This window comes from Miscanthus floridulus, chromosome 6 (genome assembly GCF_019320115.1).
Source record: "Miscanthus floridulus cultivar M001 chromosome 6, ASM1932011v1, whole genome shotgun sequence".
NCBI classification, from domain to species: Eukaryota; Viridiplantae; Streptophyta; class Magnoliopsida; order Poales; family Poaceae; genus Miscanthus; species Miscanthus floridulus.
Window position 1 is genome coordinate 121,546,227 of NC_089585.1, and position 25,925 is coordinate 121,572,151.

At 46.3% G+C, this 25,925-nt stretch overlaps 1 protein-coding gene across 1 annotated transcript; it reads right to left on the reverse strand.

The window, feature by feature from the left end:
- Positions 1–10,507: 10,507 nt before the first annotated feature.
- Positions 10,508–14,358, reverse strand: LOC136459368 (protein ALP1-like). Its single transcript, XM_066459232.1, has 2 exons — positions 14,163–14,358; positions 10,508–11,889 (listed from the first exon to the last, which is right to left on the reverse strand). The coding sequence occupies exons 1-2, from the start codon at positions 14,290–14,292 to the stop codon at positions 10,832–10,834; spliced, it is 1,188 nt and encodes a 395-aa protein (XP_066315329.1). The 5' UTR covers positions 14,293–14,358; the 3' UTR covers positions 10,508–10,831.
- Between the last annotated feature and the right edge of the window lie 11,567 nt (positions 14,359–25,925).

Sequence of the window (25,925 nt, forward strand, 5' to 3'; positions counted from 1 at the left end):
CCGCGACGGATGCTCTCGAGCGGGCACGCCTTTGACACCTCCATCTCCGTCGTCGATGGCCGGTTGGTGTCTTGGTGACCCCTCCATCGGGGTACAAACAGTGCGTCAATTCCATTTAACATTTATTGGGTCGATCGACTGGCCGCACGGAACAATCGCCATCCTCTAGAACGTACAGTGCCGTCAGTGTGTGACTATATGACTGCAATTCTGCGCACTGATTCCTGTCAGGACCAGTGTCGCATTCAAAACAGAGGGCGAACGACCTACTAGAAGTTTTAATAATGATTAATAAAGCTCTGCCTTCTTTGAACCGCTCCAATTTAGGCCCCATTCGTTCAGAGAAATTTAGAGAAATCTGAATAAATTTAGAGTAAATTGTGAGAGAAACCATCTACAAACAGTAAAATTTCTCTATAAATAGTGCTTTCTCCGTACCAGCCGAACGAGGCCTTAAGTACTACTGCATGCCAATTTTCCCTCGCTCTCCTTTCTCATTTTGATCCAGTCCATGCATGTTCAATCACGCTTTAATTAATTATAAGCAGTCCATCGTCGGAGTTGTTTGAACAAATGAACGACGTGCGTGGCCATATTTTTTGAACGAAAAAAACTATGCTGCTTATACTCGTCAAAAAGAAAAGAAAAGGGGAAAAAAGGCAGCCTTGCAGTTGCCGCAGCAACCAGCTAGCTGCTTCCGCGAATGTGAAGTAATCTTTTTCGCACCAACTAAAAAAAAAACTAGTATAGCTGAGTCAAATGTCAACGTGTTAGCCGTCGTGCTCTAGCTTTACCACAGTCACCAGGTGCCTCTAAAAGCTGTCGTAAAATCTCCCTAAAAAAAACCTCGTTAGGGGCTTTTCGCGACGATCGACAAGTAGTCCGAATTTTTTACTTTTTAGTTTTTTTTTAAGATTCTTACAAATAGACATCGGGAAGAAAGATTTTAGAATTTAAACCCTTAGCTCGGCGCCAGCATCGTCTCGGCGCCAGCGTCCCTGGCGCCGAGCTCCTGGGCTCGAAGCGGACGTGGCGCTGATTTGACAGGCATCTCGGCGCCGACGACTCTGGCGCCGAGCTTGGTGCCATCAACTCTGGCGCCGAGCTGCAGAGGCCAAAGGCAAGTGAGTGGACTGCCCTGCCAGGCCACCAGCGCCACCCTGCTGTGTTGTGCGTAGCTTGGCTGCTTGAGCCCAGTCAGGTTAAGGATAAAAATCAATCATGGCGTGACAGCCTAGCTTGTCGCCGCTAGATAGGCAGCCTGCAGCCTCTTCTCAGTCCAGCGCTTCTCCTGGTTACACAAGCCAAAAGAGCTACACCTATAGATCCTGCTTATCCTACTGTAATTTCTGCTTACTTCTTGACTTAGCCCTTGTATAGTTTCTCCGTCAAAACTTCACATCGAATATTTAGACACATGCATATAGTATTAAATATAGACTAAAAATAATTAATTACATATTGTGGCAGCCTAGCCTGCGGCGACGTGCGGTCAAATCCCGTGCATTTAAATCCCCGCGCACGCAACTAGGCTACGGCTATAAGCCTACTATGAACCTGGGAGGTTGGAGCAGGGCTCTACTAGTACGCTATCCCACCGGCCGCCCGGATCACCGGCGATTGGTTCACAAATATACTAGTATATTTTGATTTTGGTTATAAAAAGTATAAAAATATTTTAAAAGTTATTGAGATATACACTTGTGTATATTTTATCACACTTAAAGATGTTATCATATTTGTTCGCCCCTCTTAATCAAAATCGCTGGTTCCACCACTGAATTGGTTGATACCAAAGGTCCGGAAGAATTTAGTGTCGAGGAGGGCTTATGCTCAGTTTTTGTAAGGCATTGTGATTTTGGTTTATTTTGATTCTTAGGCTCTCTGCGCCCCTTTGCTCTCTTCTTATAATGATATTACTTTAGTACTAGTTGTCAACAAATCTTCACGGAAAACAAAAAAGATGGCCAATAATGTACTGGCGGTACTATAAATTACGTAAGGTGGTGTTTAGATCTAGGATGTAAAGTTTTGGGGTGTCACATTGAATGTTAAATAGAGTGTCGTATGGGGTGTTCAGATACTAATATAAAAACAAATTACAGAATCCGTCAGTAAACCGCGAGGTAAATTTATTAAGCCCAATTAATCCGTCATTAGCACATGTGTTACTGTAGCACTTTATTGTCAAATCATGGACTAGTTATGCTTAAAAGATTCGTCTCGCAAAGTAGTCGTAATATATGTAATTAATTATTTTTAGTCTATATTTAATACTCTATGCATGTGTCTAAATATTCGATGCGATTGGTATAAAGTTTTGACAGAGGAACTTGCTAAGTCAAGAAGTAAGCAGAAATTACAGTAGGTAAGCAGGCTCCGTAGATGTAGCCTGTAGGTAACGCTTTTGGCTTGTGTAACCAAGAGAAGCGCTGGACTGGCAACCTGGCATGGCCAGCGCAGAAAAGGTTGTAGGCTGCCTATCTAGCTGCGACAGGCTGGCTGTCACGCCATGATTGATTTTTATCCTTGAGTTACCTACTGTAGATAGCTCTTTTGGCTTGTGTAACCAGGAGAAGCGCTGGACTCAAGCTGCCAAGCTATGCACAACACAGCAGGGTGGCGCTGGTGGCCTGGCAGGGCAGTCCACTCACTTGCCTTTGGCCTCTGCAGCTCGGCGCCAGAGTCGACGGTGCCAAACTCGGCGCCAGAGTCGTCGGCGCCGAGATGCCTGTCAAATCAGCGCCACGTCCACTTCGAGCCCAGGAGCTCGACGTCAGAGACGCTGGCGTCGAGACGTGTTAGCTCGATGCTAGGGGTCTATTTGTGAGAATCTTTTGAAAAAAGAGGCTTAAAAAATAAAAAATTCGGACAAGTAGTAGTAGGTGATGCACCTAACTTCAGTCGTCGACGCTTATTGTATGCGGGCCAGCTAATCCGGCCACGTCGATAGCACGCGGAAAAATGAACCTGAGAGCTGAGCTAGCTGCGAATTGCGATCGAGTTTGGTCCTGCAGTGGCATTCTGAACTACTGATGAGGTACCGACGCATGCATCAGGTACCGGCATCGTTAGGTAGAATTGCAGTACTGATCTTGCCGTCTTGGAGGTAAAACGTACGTACGAACAACGATTTGACCAATAATTTTGTACTGGAAGAAACTGAGAATGAGGAACCCAGCTAATACAAAAGGGAGGGAAAGGTTCATCGCCTGTCAGCATTTTCCCCATTCCTCCTACCCATCACACACCTGGCCAAACTTTTTTCTAACACGTGATAAAAACACGTGCATGTATATATTTTCGTGGTTGTTTGGTTTTGAAAGACGCTCAAAATCAAAGGAAAATTAAAAAAAGGTTGATCTCTATAGGTCCTCGTCGTACTATTAAGCATGATTCAGGCAGTGTCATGTCGTCGGTCGCAGCATGAGTATCATATAATACGCATGTGTTGAAATCCGGTGCCCCAAAAGCTGAACTTACGCGCGCGCGCGCGCACAGAACAGAACAACCTGCAAGACTCATGCTGCACTGCGTGCGGAGCCGGCGTGCACGGGTCCTAGTTGCACCAACCACCACTATTCCTGCTTAATCTTCCACACAAACACCACGAATAAATCACGAGTGCGTAATCTGAACCAGATCTCGGACTCGGGCTTACTATGACGACTAGGCTCAGCAACGCAAGGAGGCCACGGCACGAATCATCCAACTCTCTCGCGCTCGGTCTCTTTGTTGGATTAATCTATGACGACGCCGACGCATAGACCCCGCCGACGAGTAGTTTATTCGTTTGGCCAGGTCATGGGGCCATGCTCATGCATGACTGCATCACTTCTTATCGTCGCTAGCTAGCTGCAATCACTGGGTGCACGATCGTCGATCGATCACTACTGCAAAAAAAGTCAGGTCCGTACGCGACTTCTGCACTCGGTGCCTGTGGAATTGTTAGTGGTACAGATGTCCGGTTGCTTGCATCGCTTGGACACTTGTACTGCCAGCTGACGGAACAACCATTCACGCACGCGAAATTTCAAGGAAAAGTAGGTCGTCCAAGCGGAGCACGTATACTTGCTGTAGAGACACACGAGTACACGACGACCTCTCTTGCTAATTCATTCACAATCATTACGATGCACGACGCAACCGAATAACCGTTGAAAATTCACATTTTCTTCTTTCTACCCGGGCCATGTTTAGATTACAAAAAAATTTCAAACCGATGAATAGTAGCACTTTCGTCTTATTTGGTAAATATTGTCTAATCGTGGACCAACTAAGCTCAAAAGATTCATCTCGTGATTTCGAACTAAACTGTGCAATTAGTTATTTTTTTTACCTACATTTAATGCTCCATGCAAACGGCTAAAAATTGATGTGATGAAGAGAGAGTAAAAAAACTTTGAATTTGGAGATGATCTAAACAAGGCCCCGTTTACATTCCAAATCCAAGATGGAGTTGTGTACTAGTGCTAGCAGTTACTCCCTCCGTCCCAAAATATCTATCGCTTTCGCTTCCCGAGAAACAACTTTGATAAAATATATATTAAAAAATATTAATATTTATGGTACATAATTAGTATCATTGGAAAGACCTTTGAATCTAGTTTTTTAATAAATTTATTTGGAGATACAAATGTTGTACGTATTTTCTACAAATCGAGTCAAACTTGTGGCACGAAAACCGAAAACGACAAATAATATGGGACAGAGGGAGTATTAGTAAGGAAAGAATAATAATATAATTACATGTTGCAGGCAGAGACAGCGACCTGCTGTTCCGATGATCCGATCCTATAAAGTGATTCAGTAGAACAAGGGAGCTTAGCGCATGGAAGTCAAGAGCGCAGTTGGAAAGCACATCACATGTCCCGCGATGATTTTGACTTGGGAAGAAGTGATGTGGAATGGAACAGCCCCTGCAGCCCTTGCTTCACAGAAACCGTTTCACACGGGTCAACAATGCCTCAGCTCGATCGACCGCTACGGGAATATTCACTTCTCTACTTGCCTTCTACACACCAGCTGTTTTTGTAGTGACAGCGAGTTACAAGACAGTCAACAGCATGTGTATACCATAGAGACGATGAGTTGATGACTGATAATTGCGGAAAGATAGCGACTTTCTACTACTACATGCCGCCGAGTCATATCAAATGAGGCAATGCATGCACCTGTCACAATTAACCCTGCAGTCTACAATTACCTGCGCGGTTGGCGTCAGAGATGACATAGCGCTCTCAGTTTTGTCAGAGTTTAGCTTCACTCCTTTTCATATTCACGTCGCTACTGTTTAAGGGAGAAGAACAAGCATGCACCTGTGCTAGCTACGGTGACATCTACTGACAATGTTTTTTGCCCTCTACTGTCTGAATGAGAGCCATATTATTATTATCACACCTATAAGTGCAAAAACTATCCTTTCATGATCGTCAGATGTTTGCACGGTGCTTGAATTTTTTATTTTTTAGCTTTTTTTTGAAAAATTTTCACAAATATGCCCCTAGAGGTATGATTTCAAAATCTAGACCCTTAACTCGGCGTCATCGTTGGTGGCGCCGAGCTTATACGTCTCGGCGCTATAGATTCCGGCGTCTAGGTCGGGGCCATATTGACGGCGTAGATGCTGACATGGCAGCCAGCTCGGCGCCGTGGATCTTGGCGCCAAGGTCGGCGTCATGGATCTTGGCGCCAAGCCCTGTCTTACGTATGGGCCCTCCCTTCCTTTCTCTCTTTCTCTGTTCCTCTCTCTCTCGAGCGTCCACTGCCGCTGCCTCACCGTCGCGTCCGCCGCCACGCGTTGCCCCGACCACCGCGCTCGGCCCCGCGCCCTCGCTGACCGCGCGCCACCGTCGGCTCCGGCCCCTGCAGCGCCCGACCGCGCCACCGTCGGCCCGGCTCGTCGCCCTCACCCACGTCCGGCGTCCGCTGCGACTCCATCCTAGGGCCATCAATCCCAGCGTCCGCTGTGACTCCGTCGACGTCCGCGACTCCGTCGTCGGACATGTAAAAATTATAAATATGCAATGTACGTACTTAGTTAGCTTTGATTATAGTGTAGTAGTTTTGACATTTGTTATTTACTAATTAATGTGATGACTCAGGTAGTTGATTTAGTCAGTGGTCTAGTGAGATAGATATGTAGATAGATAGAAACATAGATACATATGTACATAGATATAGTTGGATAGCTACTTAGATAGGTAGTTATATATTTAGTTAACTAAATAAGATCTAGCTATTTAGTGAGTACAATGTATATATATATACATAGTTATTATCTTATTTACTTAGTTTGTAGTTAGAAAGTACTTGTTAGGTACTATCTGTCGTCTAATTTGGACTAAAGGACATATGTTTCGTTACGTGTTTGAACTAGATGGACAACCTAGTGATCATATATCATGGAGGCACTGTTGAAAACGATCGCTATGGATATGTTGAGTTTGTTAACTTACAAAGCGTGCCTGTACTATTCAATGATAGACCTTCATTTAGTGAGATGGTTGCAAAGGCCCAGCAGGAGCTGCATTGCCTTGGAGATGATGATGATGGCATTGCAGTTGAGGGTGTACTGCACCTAGGTTTTTCTCCCAACATCCTCAAGCGAATGATCCCAATTGGGTGTGCGGACTATGCAGGACATGTTATGTTGATTGTGATGTTCGATGTGGTTGTATTGTGTTCTTTGGACGATTAAATGTTTGGATTATATAATGATATCTCTGTTTGTAACTGTGGAGGCTCCTAAAATAAGGAAAACTCTTGCAAAAAATTTTCATGAATCATTAATTATACTACACTGCTAAAAAGGCACAAATGTAGTACACAGATTAAATGTAAATTCATTAGAACGTGTATAGTCCAATCGTATCGTACAGACGCTTTGCAGATGAATCTAGGCTTTTCAGTAATAGTGAACGAATTAGGCTTTTCAAATAATGAAAATAAACTTTTCAGTTACAAGGACGAGGAGTACGATGACAGCAACGATTTATCACTTAACTTATATAGTACACCTATAGCATCTAGGCTTTTCAGTAACAGTGAACGAATCTAGATTTTTCAGACAATAAAAATAGATTTTTCAGTTACAAGGACGAGGAGTACGATGACAACAGAGATTTATCACTTCACTTACATAGTACACCTATAGCATCTAGGTTTTTCAGTGATTTATCATGTCAACGACGAATAGACTTTTTAGGAAACGAATCTAGGCTTTTCAGTGTCCATTGAAATAGGCTCTTTAATGAAACTAATTAGGTTTCTTGTGACCAGTTATAACACATTGAAACAGCAACTAAACATGCCTCTGCCTATATATACGCAATGCTGGATGCATTGCTACTTACTTCCCAACTAGTATTTTCTTTCGTTGCAGTACCAATATCTAGAGGGTCGTCCAAAGGGAGAGGAAAGGAGAAATGAACTATCATTGTGTGGGAGGGTTCTCTTGGTCCTGATTTCTTTGAGGAAGCTCTTTATGAGAGGTTCCTAATTGAGAGCAAAAGTGATTTCACCAAAGAGGCACCACTGAGAGGATACGATGAACGGAAAGAAAAGTGGCCAAAATGCATGCATGGTGAGGACTGCCTAGTACAGATGTTCACCGAGGGAATAGATGGAGGTCATCGTTTCTTCAAATGCTCGTGAGCATGGGTGATTGCTATTACTATTTATTTCTTCAATATGTTCCTCTTCTATACAATTTACATGACATACTTGTTGCAGTCTTTCTTGGCCAAAGAAAGTTGTGGGTTCACTAGGTGGGTCGATCCTCGACCTATTTATCTGTATGTGGAGTATATCTACTACCTGCAAGACCGTATCTTCGATCTAGAAAGGTAAGTTAGCAGCGGTTACAAGGACGACGAATAGGACGACAACAACAATAGTGCCGATTCACAGGAGACACTCTGCAATGATCCATATTGCACCTGCCCTAGCCACAAGAACAAGGGGCCTCTGCTGTCACCCTTGCCACCACCACCAACAACAATGGGAGCCTACTATGGAGAAGGTGCAACATAATTTGCTATGTGTTCACATTACTAGGACGACCCTATCTTATTCACATGTCACATCCATGTGTTTGTTGTTTGGTTTAATTACCTCAGACATATTAGGTTTAGTCGAATGAACTCTGTACCCTAGTTCGGTACATGTTCTCACATGCCATTTCATGTGTTTTGTGTGTTGAATTATATAATGCTCTACTTCGTTAGGTTTTATTTGCAGCACGTGATCACATTTCACTACATCCGTAATATTATACTGAATATCATGACCACAAATAATGAAAACAACTACATAATGAAAAGTCCAATACTATGCCACATTAAACAACACAATAATACTAGAAGTACGTGCCGACAGTAGACAACATTGTTCATGAATAAACCATAGAACTAGCAAGTCATGGAGACTACTGAGTGCAACGAGGCCACTTTTCCTTTCACAGGACATCGGGGTTCTCCTCCATCGCTGCTTTCGCTCGGCGTGCACGCTCAAGCTTATTCTCCCTCTCCTCCCTGTATGCAGCAACACGCCTCCTTTCCTCCTCTTCCTTGTGCTCATTTTTTGCAGCCTCTTCTCCGCATCTCTTCTCCATCATCTTCTTGTCTTTTGCCTCCCACCGCAACAGTTCTGCATCCATTCCTTGTCTTCAGGCTTGATCTCAGTGTCGATCCACTGCTCAAAATCATAGAGCGGTAGAGGGGTCTGCAAAAATGCAATTGTTACAAAACAAAAAAATCATGCAAGATGTCATATGACATAAACATTAATTCATCACCATCTTGTTAATGCGGCGCTGACGAAGTGTAGACTCAAACGCAAAATTGGAACACATCTAATATCTCTGCCTATAAGTGTCATCTTCATCGGACTTGGCTATCTTACAAGGATCGCCGCACAAGCACATGGGCACTGGAACACCACTAGACAGAGGCAATGGGTCGAAGATATTTTCGGTCATCCGGCCATAACTATAATTCAACCAATTTCGTTCTAAGAACCGAAAGCAATTAACATTAAACCATAAACCTAGGGTTTCCCATTTAATGCACAACAATGAACCTATAACATAACAACATGCGCTGAGGTTGCCTTGGTTTGCTAGCTTTTCCACGCCTTGGCATCCTACGGTTGTATAATATAAATATTAAAAATTGCATGAAACCCTAAGTAATGACAATTTTTAGGTTGAAAAATCCGACTAATATATACCGAATTGATGCGAAAAAAACTAGGAGGGGAGCGAGGATACCTTGCTCTCTAAGATCTACGGCAAATCAAAGTTTCCAAGGTTTAATATGCCGATTCGTGAGGTAGGGCGAAGTGGGAAGAGAAAAAAACCCGAGAGAGAGGAGAAAGAAGAGGAAGAAGGCTCAGGCAGGAAGGTTGGGGGTTGGGTTAAAACACCACCTCGGCGCCATAGATATTGACGCCAAGCTCGGTGCCAAGATCTATGGCGCCAAGCTCAGCGCTTGGATCTACGGCGCCAAGCTGTCTGCAAAGTCACCGCCACGTCTGCGTCGAGCCCAAGACCTAAGCGCCAGAATTTATGGCGCCGAGACGTGTAAGCTCGGCGCCACCAACGATGACGTTAAGCTAAAGGTCCATATTTTAAAAGCATACCTCTAGAGGCATATTTGTGAAAAATTTTCAAAAAAAAAGGGCTTAAAAAAAAAGTTGGGCACGGTGCAAGGGGTAACCCATTGCAGCAGAAGCGTTTTGTTTTTCTCTTGTGCGTTATGTCTGCAGTATTTCTTTGAAATGTTCAGTTTACAGGGTGATAGGCAAACAACCATCCTCGAGTCATCTAGCCTACTTTTTCCAGCAAATCAAGGCAAGATATATTCAAATGTATTCACGTTGACTTTTCGTTATATACGAATGTTCAAGTATAGTAATACGTATATATACCTTTCCAGCCCAGATCGGCAGCTCCACGCTTGTACTATTCAGAACGTATCCATATGAACCCATTCTATTTCAGGCTAGGATGTGTACTACTGAAAGCCAAGAATAAACCAGACAGGTTGAGGCCTTGTTCGGTTTTGGACCAACCCTGGCCTGGATTCAATCTCATTCCTCCCTAAAATGCGAGTTCAGGTAGCCCACTTCTCCCGGCGTGTTCAGTGACCACTTCTCCAGTTCCCCGCGAAAACCCCTCACCGCCGCCTGGAATCAAGCCACTTATCTAGAGTCGTGGAACCAATCCCGCCTGGAATCAAGCCACTTCTCTAGAGTCGTGGAACCAATCCCGCCTGAAATCTACAAGATTGCATGCTTTGGAGGCTTTGGTTCCACTTGGGGAATTAATCCCTTGCAACCGAACAATGCCCTGAAACAGTTTCTGTGTCGGGTGAGCAACATCAAATTCACAATCTGTGATGCCTGTGATGTGATTAGTTAACATCAGTAATTTGTCCACTGGGAATTTCGTCAGCACGTACCCAGGAATGGCCTGCAGGCTTCTTTCAGTAACATGAGTTTGCTTTCACAACTGCTTGTTGCTATAAAAGGAGGAAACAAGATGTCCAGCATCTTGCCGGCCGGTTACAATTTGATGGAACCAGAATATCTAAGATTGACAGAAACCTCAGGCCGGAGTACCTGGCTTGGTACATGTCTACGCTGAGATATTAAAGCAAGATTCCACAAGCTTATATTGTCTGCAAATTTCACTATTTCAGTCTACTATAATGCGTAAAATTATCATATCTAAAATAAACAAATTTCACGTTACAACAATTGTATAAGCTGTTGATGTCCTTGGATTCATGTCAGGGGGAAGGGAAAAAAGGCAGAGGAATGGTCGTGATCATTCCGGTAATTGGCTGCCGAACCGACTGACATACTGGCAGAGCAGGTCTCTCTGAATGATGGCGCCGTCGTCTGCCACATTGCTGACCTGCTGCCTGTAGCCGTCATCGTGGTTGTGGGACGCCGGCATCCCATCCCTCACGGCATCTTCAAGGTCGATCATGATGTTGGTGAGCAAGCAGCAGGCGTAGATGATCCTGGGCAGCCGATGCTTGTCCGGCCTCCACAGCTCTCCCTTGAGCACCCGCCACCGATCCTTCAGATTGGCCAGGGCACCTTGCACCACCATTCTCGTCGCGGTGTGACACTTGTTGAATTCCACTTTCTCTGAAGATAGACCGTGCTCTTGGTATGGAGTCACCAGCCATGGAAGGAGAGGGTAGCTGGGATCCCCAACAATGTATTCTCTGACCATTGACCCTGCTGATTCTCCAGGAAGCTCCATTTGCCCAGCCAGCCTTGAGCCTTTCTGGCAGAGCCTGTAGAAGCCTGAGGTGCGCAGGATGCACAAGTCATCTAAGATTCCAGGCCAGCCACTGACGACATCTCTGAACCGCATGTCAGGGTCGACAATGGCCTGCAGGACCATGCTGTTCCTGTTCTCACCGTCTAGCCAGACATTGCTGTTGGGCTGAGCTGAAGAGCACATGAGGACGTGTGTTGTGTCTATAGCGCCACAGCAGTTCGGGAGACCCTGGATCTTCTCAAATTTCACTTTGATGGCTGCCATCTCCTCAGGGTCAGGCCACTTCAGATGACTAGCGGCGCGCTCCTCCAAACACTCAATGAACTTCCAAGTGATGTTTGAGATGGCTGAGTGGTTCATCCCAAAGCGTGTTCCTATGCCCAGAAGTGACTCACCAGTGGTCAGTCTTAGCAGAGCAATGGCGACTTGATCCTCCACACCTAGAATCACCTTGTCCCCAAACCTGAAATTTCTGTAAGTTTGTGTCTTTCTCGTGCAGTCCCCTTTAATCAGAGAACAAAGGTAGTCAAAAGTCTTCCTTGACATCTTTAAGGCAGTCTCGAAGTTTTGGAGTTCTTTGGAAGGTTGTCCTGTAAATAGAGATATCCTTATCTGAATCACAGTTTAAAGTTATTGTACAAGCTACCGTATGTAAGACACGAAGGGTTAGAATCTGGAGGATTTAAGTTTATGTTCTGCATAGTTTTGAGCAAAAGAGGAACATGTGTGAGATTTTACAGAGTTAAAATATAAAATAATCATGCTTTAAGAAACAGCAGGAAATCAAGACAAAGCACTGCATCAGCGATAGTGCCCAAAAGCCCAGCAGCTAATAGACAAGTCAGAAGGTATTATAATGTGTGGATATGAATGATTTGTCATTGTTATTAGAAGAAGTTAAGTTGTTTGTATGACAACAGAAATAAGTTGTACATATGATTGCACAAGATACTTAATTCACGGTTCCAGAGAAAAGTTTCAATTGAAAACACACTGCAGTTATAAATAGATATGTAAACCATGATGATTTAACCCCTTCATGCGACCATCTGATTAAATCATACTTCATCCCTCGGTCTGCATCAGAGTTGGAACAGGTAACTCATCTGTATCTTTTTAGCAGTGACTTCAAACTCTGATAATATCACCATTCAGCTTATTGTCAGGACAGATGCTCCCGGGTGATTCAACTATTCTTTAATGATAGGACGTGATTCAAAGAGAACACTCCTAGCACAAGAGAAAGTCTAAAACCCATAGCATAATTAAGGATTTTGCAGTAGGTCTGACCACAATACAGCTTGCTAAATTACTATTGACAAATGGAGATAGTCCAATGAATCAAAATATTGCAAAGATGATCCTTCATATCAAATCTACGGTTAACTGCACAACTGAGACCAAGCAAGATCACCATCTGTTCCTGACTCTTATAGTAAATTCTTGACCAAATTACAGCTTCCTGAATTACTATGGTCATCTCTACAGTATGTGTTTAGGACTTTAGGCAAAACATCTTCTTGGAGGCTACAAGCCTACAGACACTGACTAACTGGTATGGCAGTCTATCCTCATGCACATATTATGAAGAATGTGTGATGAATCTAAACAATGCTAGGATGATCCATCACACCAAATTTAAGATCAACTTTACAACTAAGACTACAAAATTAAGTTCCTCCAGCGATTTCTGTAAGGTCATTAAACTAGTAATGCATCACTCAACTCGTGTAATAATGTTTTAAGAGGCAACACTGACACAGGCATCTTCCAAAATTAACTAGCAGTTATCATTACTTAATGCCCTGTTCGCTTGGCTGATAAGCCATGGCTGAAAGTACAGTTGGCTGATTTGTTGTGAGAGAAAAATACTGTTCGTTAGCTGAAAAAGTACGGCTTATAAGCCAAGAGAACATGGCGATTCAAACTGATAAGCTGATAAGCTGGAATACAACCTGATAAGCTGGAATATACTGCACCCAAACAAAAATCCACTGTAGGATTGGGGAAAGCAATCTGGTTAATATAAATGTCAGTGATAACTAACAACCAACTATTATCCACCAAACAAGTTTCTATCATCCTTCGCTGACCTGAAGAAGAACTAGTGTAATTTCTTCAGGAACATTTCACTTCGTCCCTCACTGGGAACAACTCAGTTAATCAAGACAAAAGAAAAAGAAATAAATTCTCGGGACACACTGACATCAACAGTCAAGCAAAAGATTTTGGATTAGGCTGGCACAATGAGCGGAATCAACACCACCTGTTATACTAACATACCTAAATGCCACTGCACCCAGTTTTCGCAGATCTGGATTGGACACGACGAGGCAACAAACCCTCAAATGGCAAAACTAATTATGCTCTCAAACACACGTTGCTACATTGGCACCATCACACCAATGGCATTCACAACAACAAAGCTGTCGGTGTCCAGACCCTCCAAGCAACACACCTCACCAATTTCCCGTATGCCTCAGTCTGGAATGCACCACCCGGTGGTTGCTTGCCTCCGTACACCTCGCAAGTCTGATGCCCACAGGCTCCGATAACCGCGAGCAACAGGAGATTAATTACGCTAAGCACCCGGTTAAGGAGCACCGCGAGAGCAGATTAAGCGACACGACGGACGCACGCGCCAAACAAGCAGTGCAAATTCTGGACCGTCCTCCTGATCTGGCAGCGCCGAATCCACCACACGAACAGTCCTAAACGCGGGAGGGTTAGCACGCATTACCGGGGGCCGCGGCGGCGAGGTTGCAGCGACGCAGGACACGAGAAGCGGGCGTGGCTAGGGACAGGCCAGGCGGACAGCATGCAGTGGGAGATGGTGGAGACAGGAGGATGTATGTATGTATACCTGCTGCAAGCCTGCGGGAGAAGGCGTCCCACCAGTCGCCGTCGAGGGGCAGCGGCACCGGCGGCGCCTTCGCCGGCAAGGCCCTCTCGGGCTTGCGCTTCCTCCGCTTCGCCCCCCGCAGCGACGCCATGACGAGCGCAACGCCGGAGAGATGAAGAGAACTAGACAAGAGGCGCTACCAAAGCAGCAACCTGCACTGCAACCCCCAGACGACTTGCCTTGAAAAGACCCTTGTTTAGATGCCAAAAAAATTTTGACAAAATACACTGTAGCGGTTTAAGTTGTTATTTGACAATTAGTGTTCAATTATAGTCTAATTAAGCTTAAAAGATTCGTCTCGTAGATTTCGTCTAAACTGTGTAATTAGTTTTATTTTTTATTTATATTTAATACTTCAGGCATGCGTCCAAAGATTCGATGTAACGAAAAATCTTGAAAAATTTGGCAAAATTTTGGGAACTCCCCTAGCAGTTGGCTATGCAGCGCTCCTATTGCCCGGTGGCATGCAGGAAGGCAGGAATAATAAGCAGGTTAGCCTGTTCGGCCTGGCCATTTGCAAATTTTTTTTAATTTTAATATTTTTTGAAAACTAATTTTAAATTTAATATGGTCGGATTTTTTTAAAAAAAACTAACACTTTTGGCCGTGCCTATTGTTCTGGCGCGGGCAAATGTCTGTGCCGTACCATACATGATGGCGCGGCAAAGGGCTGACGTGGCGGCGACCGAAATCGCTGACCGCTAATGGGGCAGGGCCTGCCACGCCACCGATCTTGGCGCGGCACTGCCGCGCCCTGATCCGTGGCGCGGCAGAGCCGAATAAATATCGCGAGCGAGCCCCCGCCCGCCGCCAGCGCCCGCGCCGTCCGCGTCACGAACGTCGGCACGTCAAGGCCGTCCGCTCCTAAGGTACCTCCCTCTCGATTTCATGTTTTTATTATTATTGTTGTTTTAGGATAATTAGTGATTTAGGATAATTAGTAATATAGGATAGTTAGGGTTTTATGATAGTTAGTGATTTAGGTGGTGTTCGCTGGTCTGACTGGTTCAGCCAGCCAGCTAGACCCCCTCACGAGCTATTGTTTACCGAACCAGCTAAACAGTGTTTTTCTCTCACAACAAACCAGCCGGAACAGTATTTTCAGCCAAGTTTCAGACCAGCGAACGGGCCTTAGGATAGTTAGGTTAGTGAATTTGTTTGTGATTTACGTAGGTAGTTTTTAGGTTTGAGGTTAGGATTTTGGGTTTAGGGATTGATTAGGTATTTATTATTTAGTTTATAGTTAGTTATTTAGTTAGGAATTTTGGGTATAGATACTAGTTTATAAATGTCGGTACTTACTAGTGCGTGATACGTCGATTTTGATGATTTAATAAAGTTTCGTCTAATGCTTATATTCCTAATGAAGTTGTTTATGTTACTAGTACGTGATATGTCTGTTAATTTTACTTTGAATATATACATGTGCTTTCATATTGCATAACAAGTAGTTCAAATTTTGTAATGCTACATAATGTTAATTTGAATTTTGTTAATTTGAATACTCTAACGCTTTGTTTATTAATTTATAACACGATGCCTCCCACGCAGCACTCGTTGTACCCCATTCTTGAGGTGGAGAACGACGACCAGCACCGAGCACACATCTTGAGTGACAACGACGCAGAGGTCGCCTTGCCTCCTTTGAGGCCTCGCACGCACATCAGGGCGCACCAGTGGGACGAGCGTTACGCGCCATAAACTTACGCACGCACATCACGGTCTTCCGCCCCTTGACCTAGCACTACTTACTGCAGCTGTAGATAGGTGCGGGTGCATTCTTTATACATAAACTTTCTTGTAACAAACTTGAGGCAACTAACAGTCGTTCTATTCTTATAACAGGTGGAGGCCTGAGACCCACACATTTCACCTACCTTGTGGTGAGATGACCTTGACCATGCAGGACGTGAAGGCTATTTTAGGCCTTCGGTTGGGGGGACTTCCAGTGACAGGGATAGTTAACAACGATCACTGGAGTAAGCTGGTGGCTCAGTTTACTGGCTTTCTTCCACCGGACGACGAGGCTTCCAAGAAAAATAAGTGAGTAATTCAAGCCTATTTAATACTTGCATTGCTTTCCTGCAGCCATCGGGTCTCATTTTATTTGCTCAAATTCAGGAAAAGTTCCGGTGTTTCATCCTCCTAGATCACAAAGCGCTTTGATTACTTGGACCCACAGGCTGAGGAGGCTCTGATCGATAGGTTCGCTCGAGTGTGGCTCTAGCACTTTCTTGGTGCTTTCCTCTTCCCAGACGCCTCGGGCAACACCATCAGTTGGATCTTCCTTGACATACTACGTCAGCCGTGGGAGAACATAGCGGCGTACAACTGGGGCAGCACAGTCCTGACATGGACGTATCGACAGTTATGCGTTGCCTGCCATCGCACCTCAAGATATGCGAACCTTGGGGTTGCTCCTACCTACTCTAGGTTTGGTGTTGGGAACGATGGCCCATTGAGAGGCCCCTTAATAATGGTTTACCGATAAGTACTTTGGTTCACTATATTCTTCGAGGCAGTTACATATGATGAGATTATTAATGGATAATTCATCATCGTGTTCAATGCAGCGATAGAACGGGCAGGATACACTCCATACAGCTCTGTATATCTGGACGGAAGCAGAGTTAGTTAGAGGGAATGCGAGGCACAAGTATAGGGAGTACACGGATGGTCTCGATGTCCTAACACAGCACCAGGTTACGTTCTCTTTACTATCATACATGTGTCTCATTCGATGTACACTATATCATAACCTAACTCAATTATGAAATTTTAGATGCATTGGTGTCCTTGGGATGCTCCGGAGCTCTAGTACTATCTCAGTCCTGTCACTAGGGACGAGTCAGACGAGTATCGCTGTGACGTCCCTCTTATTTTCTTCTATATGATCGAGATTCACTTGCTCATCAGGGTCTATAGATAGTTTGAAAGAATGATAGGCTGTCCACCATCGCTTTACTCCACCAACCAAGCATTGCACGAGTGTGTTATCGATTAATAACAAAGCTATAATTCAGAGTTGTGTGTGGTACAACTAACATCGTTTTGTTGCAAGTATGACCACAGAAAGAGGTACAAGACCAAGGATTGGCGCATGACACACAGCGCACACATCTATTTGTGGCAGAACAGGGTACGACATCTGGCCCATGCGGATCCTCCACATGACCAGCACACCTTCGATGAGTACCTGCGGTGTCTTCATAGGTCTATGAGAACACATATCAAGCCCTCGTACACTGAGGAGACGATTGACGAGGACTCAGAGGAAGATGTCATCGAAGATGTGCACGACGTTACCACTAGGGAGGACACACAGCTACATAGAGCCCCACTTCAAAGATATGTGGTAAGATACTTGAATAGTACAAGTTGTTATCCTTTTGGTATTAAGTATGTGTACTAAAACTGTCCAACCGTGTTTCTGTACCTAGGTGACACAATTGTCAAGGCTGTCCAACGAAGCAGCGTTTCGGCTTCACGAGTCTAGAGGGTAGAGGCCAGGCATTCTTACGGCTTTTGTGGAGGTAAACATAAACTTGTCCATTCCAAAAATATTTGTTCAGTGTATATGCGTTTGGGAAATGCACTAACTTTAACATCTATTTATGCAAAAGGTGAAGAAGAGCTGCAGGAAGCTAGCTCAGAAGCTGAGCTGCATAGACACTCCTTATGAGGAACCGCCACACCCAACGCGGTCGGATGGCACGTCTTCAACCTCTTTGAGGACACTAGCCGACTCTTCTCAGCAGATGACAGATGCTACTTCCACGGTGCGTACACCACCACATCATAGCGCTGGGAAGGACCCTGCAACCAAGGACGACGAGGACGACGACGACCCCCCAGGCTTCCACAGACAGCACGACTAGTGGAACAATTGGGCGTAGGACGAGATCAGCATGTCTTAGCTAGGTGGTGCCCCGCTTGGTACCTAAGGAGCCTCACAGGTACTAATAAATGTAGTTTATTTAAATACGTATGCTCCATAAACTAACGATCATAAAGAATTATAAGTAATCATGTGTATTATATACTTGCAGGGTACGAGTCATACGCACCGTCGACACGACCATACCGACGTTGGCTACACTCCCAATGTGTTGCCAACAAATCTGAAGAGACAGAGGCGTCCGAGAGATCCTTACACTCCTGGGTCTTAGTTTGTTAGGTCAAACTATTATTGGTGTCCAAAACTTGCAGGCTAAGTTGGTTATGCTATGTCGAACTTATGTCAAACCAATGAAAATGTTATGTGGTAGCTTGTGAACTTGCGCACGAACTTCATTTATTTGCTTCAGATTTGTTTCTATGCGTCGCGGTAGCACTATCGTCATGATTAGCTTTCCTGGCGTCCTAAGATACTACACAACAGATGAGCACCGAATAACAATTGACGAACAGATTATATATCCCCACAACCTGAAGATCATCCACCAGGAATCTAGGATCGCAGCTTTATAGTCGCATTTCTATCTATTCTATGGAGCTAAAAAGATAGACAGGGAGGAGGAGGCCAGAAGTCAAAAGCATATGATGTACTTCCACGATGAGTGCATGCGTATATATCCTATGAGTTGTTAAGGAGTAATACCATGAGTCCACAAGTGCTTGTGATCGATTGATTCACCTATAATTAATGTGAGAGGTGTGTAAGGGGAACCGAAGACCAGTCATTACGGTGGTTAATATGGGCGGCCGTTGAAACGAAAAACACATGAAACATACATCTAAAACGCGTGAAACATCCGGTTGCAAAAGGCTTGTCAACACAGAGCTCGATGTCAGCGTAGAGTTCGATGCCATGGAATGATGGGGTGGTCATTGGTGCGAAGTTCATTGGTGACATAGGCCTCGGTAGTGGCCGCAATAGGTGGATGGGCGCATGGCCGATGCGAGTGGCCCAGTTCCAAGCATGAGGCATGGTGGAGGTGGTAAAAACTATCCAGGTACCACCGCGCCATGCGCCGTGGCGCGGTAGGCCCTACCACATCAACGGCCATGATTCCGGTTATCGCCACGTCAGCCAGCTACCATGCCACCATGCATGGCACGTCATAGGTGTTGGTGAAGAAAGTGACCAACTAGTAAATATTTGTAGTTTTGTTGTACGTTGTGATCGGAGGTGGCCTAGCACTCAATGACACAGGATTTATACTAGTTTAGGCAACGTGCCCTACGTCCAGTCAGGGTCGATTGGTAACTTTATTCCTGAGCCCAAGTGCTCGAATTCTATAGTGGGGTTACAAATGAGAAGGAGAATGGAGGGGGTATACAAGAGGTTCGAAAGGCTCCAACCGGAAGGGTTATGGTCAGAACTCGATGGTGCTGCGGTTGTAAGGGGTTGGTGTCAATCTAGTGAGTCTGAGCTTGAAGAAGTCGATCTTGTGAGTCTGAGCTTGAAGAAGTCAATCTCCCCTTCTGGGGAGGGAGCGCATCCCCTTTTATAGATGAAGGGGATGGCTTTACAGGTGAGAGGGGCAGAGTACAGATATTTCTAAGTCTTGCTGCCTATGGTGATGAAAACTAGATAATGGTTGAAGCCCCCCAATACTGTCGATGTCGCTGTAGGATGTCGAATGTGCACAGGAGGTCGAGCTATCTTCTTTAGGAAGGATGACGCCGATACCTGCAAGATACTTCTCGATGCCTAGTGGCATGTGAGGAGCCGTGCTATGTTCACCCGATATGGCAAATCCTAGAGCCCATACCATGATCGATGTCCAGAGACACCCTAGGGGCTTACCATATGGGAGTTTCTAGCGGCCCCTACAATATTTTGTGTTAGGGTGGCTATAGAGCACTGCTTCATGCAGGGTATGGTCCCTGGTACAATGGTGTTGACTTGTGAGCCATGCCTTGCCTTTCTCCGCACGTCTTCTGGTTCTTTCTAAGCGGGCGTCCCCGGTCGGATAGTCCCCAGTCGGTTCTGGCACGCCAGTCGGAGAATAGTGATGGCGGTGTTTTTCTATGAATCCTGGTCGAAGACACAGGGTTAGAGTCAGAGGTGGTCCTCGGGTCAGGCTTTCCGAGTGAAGGTCGTGCAGAGGTAGCCAGGGCCTGATGCTAGCGCTCCAATTGGAGAGGCCGTTCGAAGCTGGTCTGAGCCTGAGCTAGTGCTCTGGTCGAAGAGATGGGCCGAAGGTGGCCTGGGCCTGAAGCGAGTGCTCCGGTCTATTGGTTTTAGACTTTTGGGCTGGTCTAGAAGAAAGAAAGGTTGTTTTCCTAGGCCGAGCCCTGGCGTGAAAGCCAGTCCCCAAGAGACCCTAGGTTTATGAACCCAATAGGAGCCCTCGAGCCCTCAAGCGATTCGAGCAGAATCGTTCGGGGGATTTTTGTCTTGTCGGCGGGTGCGCGCGAGCGCACCTGCGGGTGTAGCCCCCGAGCCCCAGGTGGTTTGGGCTGAACTGGTTGGGGGTGTTGTCTCAGTAGGCGTGTATGCATGTTTTTTAGTTTGAGACGAAATTTTGTTTAACCATGGCGTCGTTGTGCAGCCGAGGTGTTTTTAAGCGCGAGGATTAGATTGAGACAGAACTTAATGATCCCGGCGTCGGTGCGTGCCAGGGATCGGATGAGGAAGTTTTTAGTTTTTAAAACAAGCCCTGGTGTCTGTGTGCGCCATGAATGGAAATAACTTAGTTTCGGATGCAACAGAGTTTGATCTTTGGCGTCGGTGCGCACCGTGGGATCGGGTAAGGTGGAGTCGCGAGTAGACCCAAGCGTCGGTGCTCGCCATGGATCGAAAGAGTTAGTTTTAGTTAGTCAAGCCGTCTGAAGCCGTTACGTGAGTTAAGGAGTCATGGTCCCAAGCCGTAGCCGGATGTCGCCTATCCCATCGACGTGAATTAAGGAGTCGTGGTCCCAAGCCGTAGCCGGATGTCGCCTATCCCGTCGACACAAATTAAGGAGTCATAGTCCTAAGCCATAGCCGGATGTCACCTATCCCGTCAACGTGAGTTCAGAGTCACGGTCCCATGGTGTTTAAACCCCCGAGCCTTGTCGGGCCTTCGTGGGGGCTGTGAGTCATTTTTGCGCTACCCCATCCGGTTCCTCACAACCGGAGGGGCTAAGTTTCGTCGCCTGTCCCGATCGCTTGGGCTCGAAGACTAGCTCAGTGAGCTCGCTAATGGGTGTGATCGAGTGGAATCCGAGTCCATCATTCATGATGGGGTCGGCATAGCCCTCTTGTGACATTCCACTACTCCTTTATCTGTAGCCCGATAGATGCCTAGGTCATTCCATAGACCAACTCGGGTGGCCTAATGGCATCCCCTCAATGGAGATTCTGTGGGCTTGGCGAGAGGTTTAGGATCGAACGAGAAGGTTGAGATGACCCGGTTGGCTAGACCAGGTGAAGGTCGCACGGTGCTCATCTACGGTTTTCTCCCCTGCCTCTGTTTGGTTGCTCATGTTGAATGAGGCAAGCCACTGCTTCGTGGTGCAACATGGAGCGTTTTGGTGCATTTCGCTGCATGTGCGATGCTTAGTTCCCGAGCCCCCAGGCGGTTCATGCCCTAACCGTCCGGGGGGTTTAGGCGTATGAGATGAATGCGCGTATGGATGTATGAATGATTTGTAATGAAATAGAGGGGCTTTGATGGTATTTTACCTTGAAGACTAGAGCGACAGGGTTCGAAGAGCTCCAGTCGGAAACGCCCATCCAAGACCTACGCTTGTCAATCGTGGGTAAGCTCTCGTGTGAATAGTTTTGTATTTAATGAACACATGCTTACCTTGATGACCTGAGAGACGGGGTTCGGAGAGCTTTAGTCGGAAATGTCCGACCGGGACCTGTGCTCGTCATTCGAGATGGAGTCGGCATGGCCCACATGGGGCGTCCCTTCGCTTCCTACCTGTATCTCAAGTGCTTATCTTGAGTGAATCGATCAACTCAGGGGGCCGGTTGATCTCTCCTGGGTGACTCGATCGACTCAGGGAGGTTTGGTGGTCTCTTCTAGCGGAGATTCCTCGCTCTTCCTTCCTTCTTCTTTCTCACCGAGAGTGCCTGTACGCTGCGGCGGTTCCTTAGTGAGAGGAAGAGTGAGTGAGGGGGAGGACTTATAGATCCTTTTGCAAACCTGGAGCGTGATGTCGGATTGGAGGTGAATGTCACCCCAGTCTTGGCCAAGCTGGATGCCATGTTGTCGGGAAGTGAGCAACTCGAGCCTTCGTCGGTTGCACCATCGTCGGATGTCGCCGGGTCGGCCTAGTAGCATGTAAAAATATAATAGTAGTTAGCAAATATAGGAAGTTTTAAGCTCGTGGGGAAGTCCCTGTGTAAGATGTTTCATGGTGTGTTTTAATGACTATAATTGGTTTTTGTTCTTGTGATGGAGTCGCTCCGTTCGGGGAAGCTTGCTCCCTTTGGTTCCTTAGTTTTCCCTTAGCATAATTTTGTTTTAAATTTCTTTCTATCTCGTACCTATCCGTTTGTTCCGTAGGTCACAACTTTGTGAGCCCGAGGCATGGCTCGTGAGGCTCGGTCGGTCGTAGCCATAGGAAAAGGCAGGGTGTGATCAGTCAGAATGTTCTAAAGCAAAGTTACGTAAGGTAAAACAAAAGAACGAACTACCCTTCCATTAGGGTAGGAAGGAATTTTCCATACAACAGTAAACAAAACAGAGAGGTAGTACTCAATATTTGTATATTTATGGAGCCCCCGAGCGACCTGAGTTGAAAGCGTTCGGGCGGGGGCGCTCTTACAGGAGCATGTGCTTTAATCAAAGGTGTTTAGACCGGTTTCTAAGGGAAAAAAACAACGTAGCTGTTCAATGTTCCAAGTGTTGTTGAGAATATTGCCGTTGTTGTCCTCCAGTCAGTAGGTGCCTGGTTGGATTACTTCATTTACCGTATAGGGTCCTTCCCAGGGTGGGGAGAGCTTGTGTTTTTCCTTTGTTGATTGGGTCCTTCGTAGCATGAGATCACCGACTTCGAGAATCCTTCCTCTGATCTTCCTTTCATGGTACCTGTGGAGGGTCTATTGATAGCGAGCGAAGTGGATGACGGTTGTATCATGGGCCTCTTTGAGCAGGCCGACTGCGTCTTGTTGAGCTACCACGGCTCGGTCGTGGTCGAAAGCTTTTACTCTTGGTGCACCGTGGTCGAGGTCAGAGGGCAACACAGCTTCCGCTCCGTAGGCCAGGAAGAAAGGTATGAATCCTGTGGATCGGTTTGGGGTCATTCTTAGGCTCTAGAGGATCATTGGGACCTCTACAACCCACCGCCCAGCGTGTTTCTTGAGTCAGTCGAAGATGCGTGTTTTGAGTCCTTGGAGGACCATGCCGTTGGCACATTTGACCTGACCGTTAGTTCGTGGATATCTGATCGAATCCCAATCAATTCTGATGCCGTATCCATTGCTGAAGTCTTGGAACTTCTTCTCGGTGAAGTTAGTCCCGTGGTCAGTGATAATACAGTTAGGAACGTCAAATCGGTAGATGATGTCAAGGAAGAATTTGACCGCCTCTTCCAAGCAGAGATTGGTGATGGGCTTGGCCTCTATCCATTTGGTAAACTTGTCGACTGCTACGAGTAGGTGAGTAAAACCACCTAGACCTTTCTTGAGAGGTCCTACCATGTCAAGGCCCCAGACCATGAATGGCCAGGTGATTAGGATGGTTTGGAGCTCTTGTGCTGGCAAATGGGTTTGCCAAGCGTAGAACTGGCATCCTTCGCACCTACGGATGACCTCCTCTGCATCTCATAGTGCGGTGGGCCAGTAAAAACCTTGGCGAAAGGTTTTTCCGACCAGGGATCTTAGGGCCACATGATGCCCGCAGACCCCGGAATGGACCTCAAGGAGGATCTATTTTCCTCGGCTGGCGGGGACGCACTTCATGAGCACTCCTGATGGACTCCATTTGTAGAGTTCATTATCGAGCATGACGAAGGTCTTGGCGCGTCGAGCGATTCATCGGGCTTCGGTTCTTTCAGGTGGGAGAACCTCCTCGAGGAGGTAGGCGAGTAGCGGTGCTCGCCAATCGGTTTGATTGAGTGCCAATACAACGACGTCTGTGGGTGATGTCGTTATAGAGGTACTAGGGTCAGAGCCTCCAAGCGCTGGCTGGCTGTTGGGGTGTGTTTGGGTCGGACCTTCTAGGATGCGGGTGGATGGCTCGTGGGCGTCGTTGATGAAGACTCTGCTCAGGGACGGATCTCGCCTGGCGGCCAGTTTTGCGAGGAAATCGGCGGCGTCGTTGTCCCTTCGAGGGACGTGATGCAGTTCGATTCCCTGGAATTTGTCCTCAACCTTATGCACCTCTTGGCTGTATGCTATCATGAGGGGACTTTTGCAGGAGGATTCCTTCATGACTTGATCAATGACTAGTTTTGAGTCACCGTGGACGTAGAGTCACATAGCGCCAAGCTCGATGGCGATGCATAGTCCGTTGATAAGGGCCTCATATTCTGTGGTGTTGTTTGCAGCCAAAAAGTGGAGGCGGATGGCATAGCGGAGCCTACTCCCATCTGAGAAGATCAGAACCACTCCATCCCTTGAGCCGGGTGACATTATGGACCCGTCGAAGTACATTGTCCAGTATTCATGGGAGACATCCTAGGCTGGTAGCTGGACCTCCGTCCATTCAGCGACAAAGTCCGCGAGAGCCTGAGACTTAATTGTGGTGCGGGGGGTATACCTAATGTCATGGCCCATGAGTTCAAGGGCCCACTTAGAGATTCATCCCGTGGCGTCACGATTGCAGATGATGTCTCTGAGTGGGTATGAAGTGACGACTATGACTTCATGGTCGGTGAAGTAGTGTAGGAGCTTCTTGGCGGCCATTAGCACGGCGTATAGGAGTTTCTACACCTGGGGGTACCAGACCTTGGGGTCAGTAAGTACTTCCTCGATAAAGTACACGGGTCGCTGTACCTTGAGCTGGCGTCCCGGTTCCTCCCTTTCAATGACTAGGACGGCACTCACCACATGGTTACTTGCCACAACATAAAGGAGAAGGGGTTCTCCCTGTTCGGGAGCGATGAGGATCGGGGTTGACATCAGGGATGTTTTGAGGCTTTCGAGAGGCTGCTGGGCTTCCTCAGTCCAAACAAAGGTGTCTGTCTTTTTGAGGAGCTTGTAAAGTGGCAGCCCTCGTTCACCAAATTAGGAGATGAAGTGACTAAGGGCGGCCAGGTAGCCGGTGGGCCTTTGTATGCCTTTCATGTTGCGTATGGGACCCATGTTGGAGATGGCTATGATTTTTTTGGGGTTGGCTTCGATGCCGCGCTCGGATATGATGTATCCAAGTAGCTTTCCCCTTGGAACCCCGAAAACATATTTTTGGGATTTAGCTTGATGCTGAACCTTCGGAGGTTTGCGAACATTGCGATCAAGTTTGCGATCAGGTTGCAAGCTCGAGCCATTTTGACCACTATGTCATCAACATAGACGGCGATTGTTGGTTTCAACCATTCAGCCTGGTCAGGTTGATTAGGCGGGTCGATTTGGTCGGTGAAGCATCATTGCATGCACCTTTGGTAGGTGGCGCCAGCATTCTTTAGACCAAAAGGCATGGTTATGTAGCAGTATGAACCATATAGAGTGATGAATGAGGTTGCGAGCTGATTGAAGTCTTTCATCGCGATCTGGTGATAGCCTGAGTAGGCATCCAAAAAGGATAGGATCTCGCAACCTGAAGTGGAGTCAATTATCTAGTCTATGCGTGGTAAAGGAAAGTGGTCTTTTGGACATGCTTTATTAAGTCCAATGTAATCGAC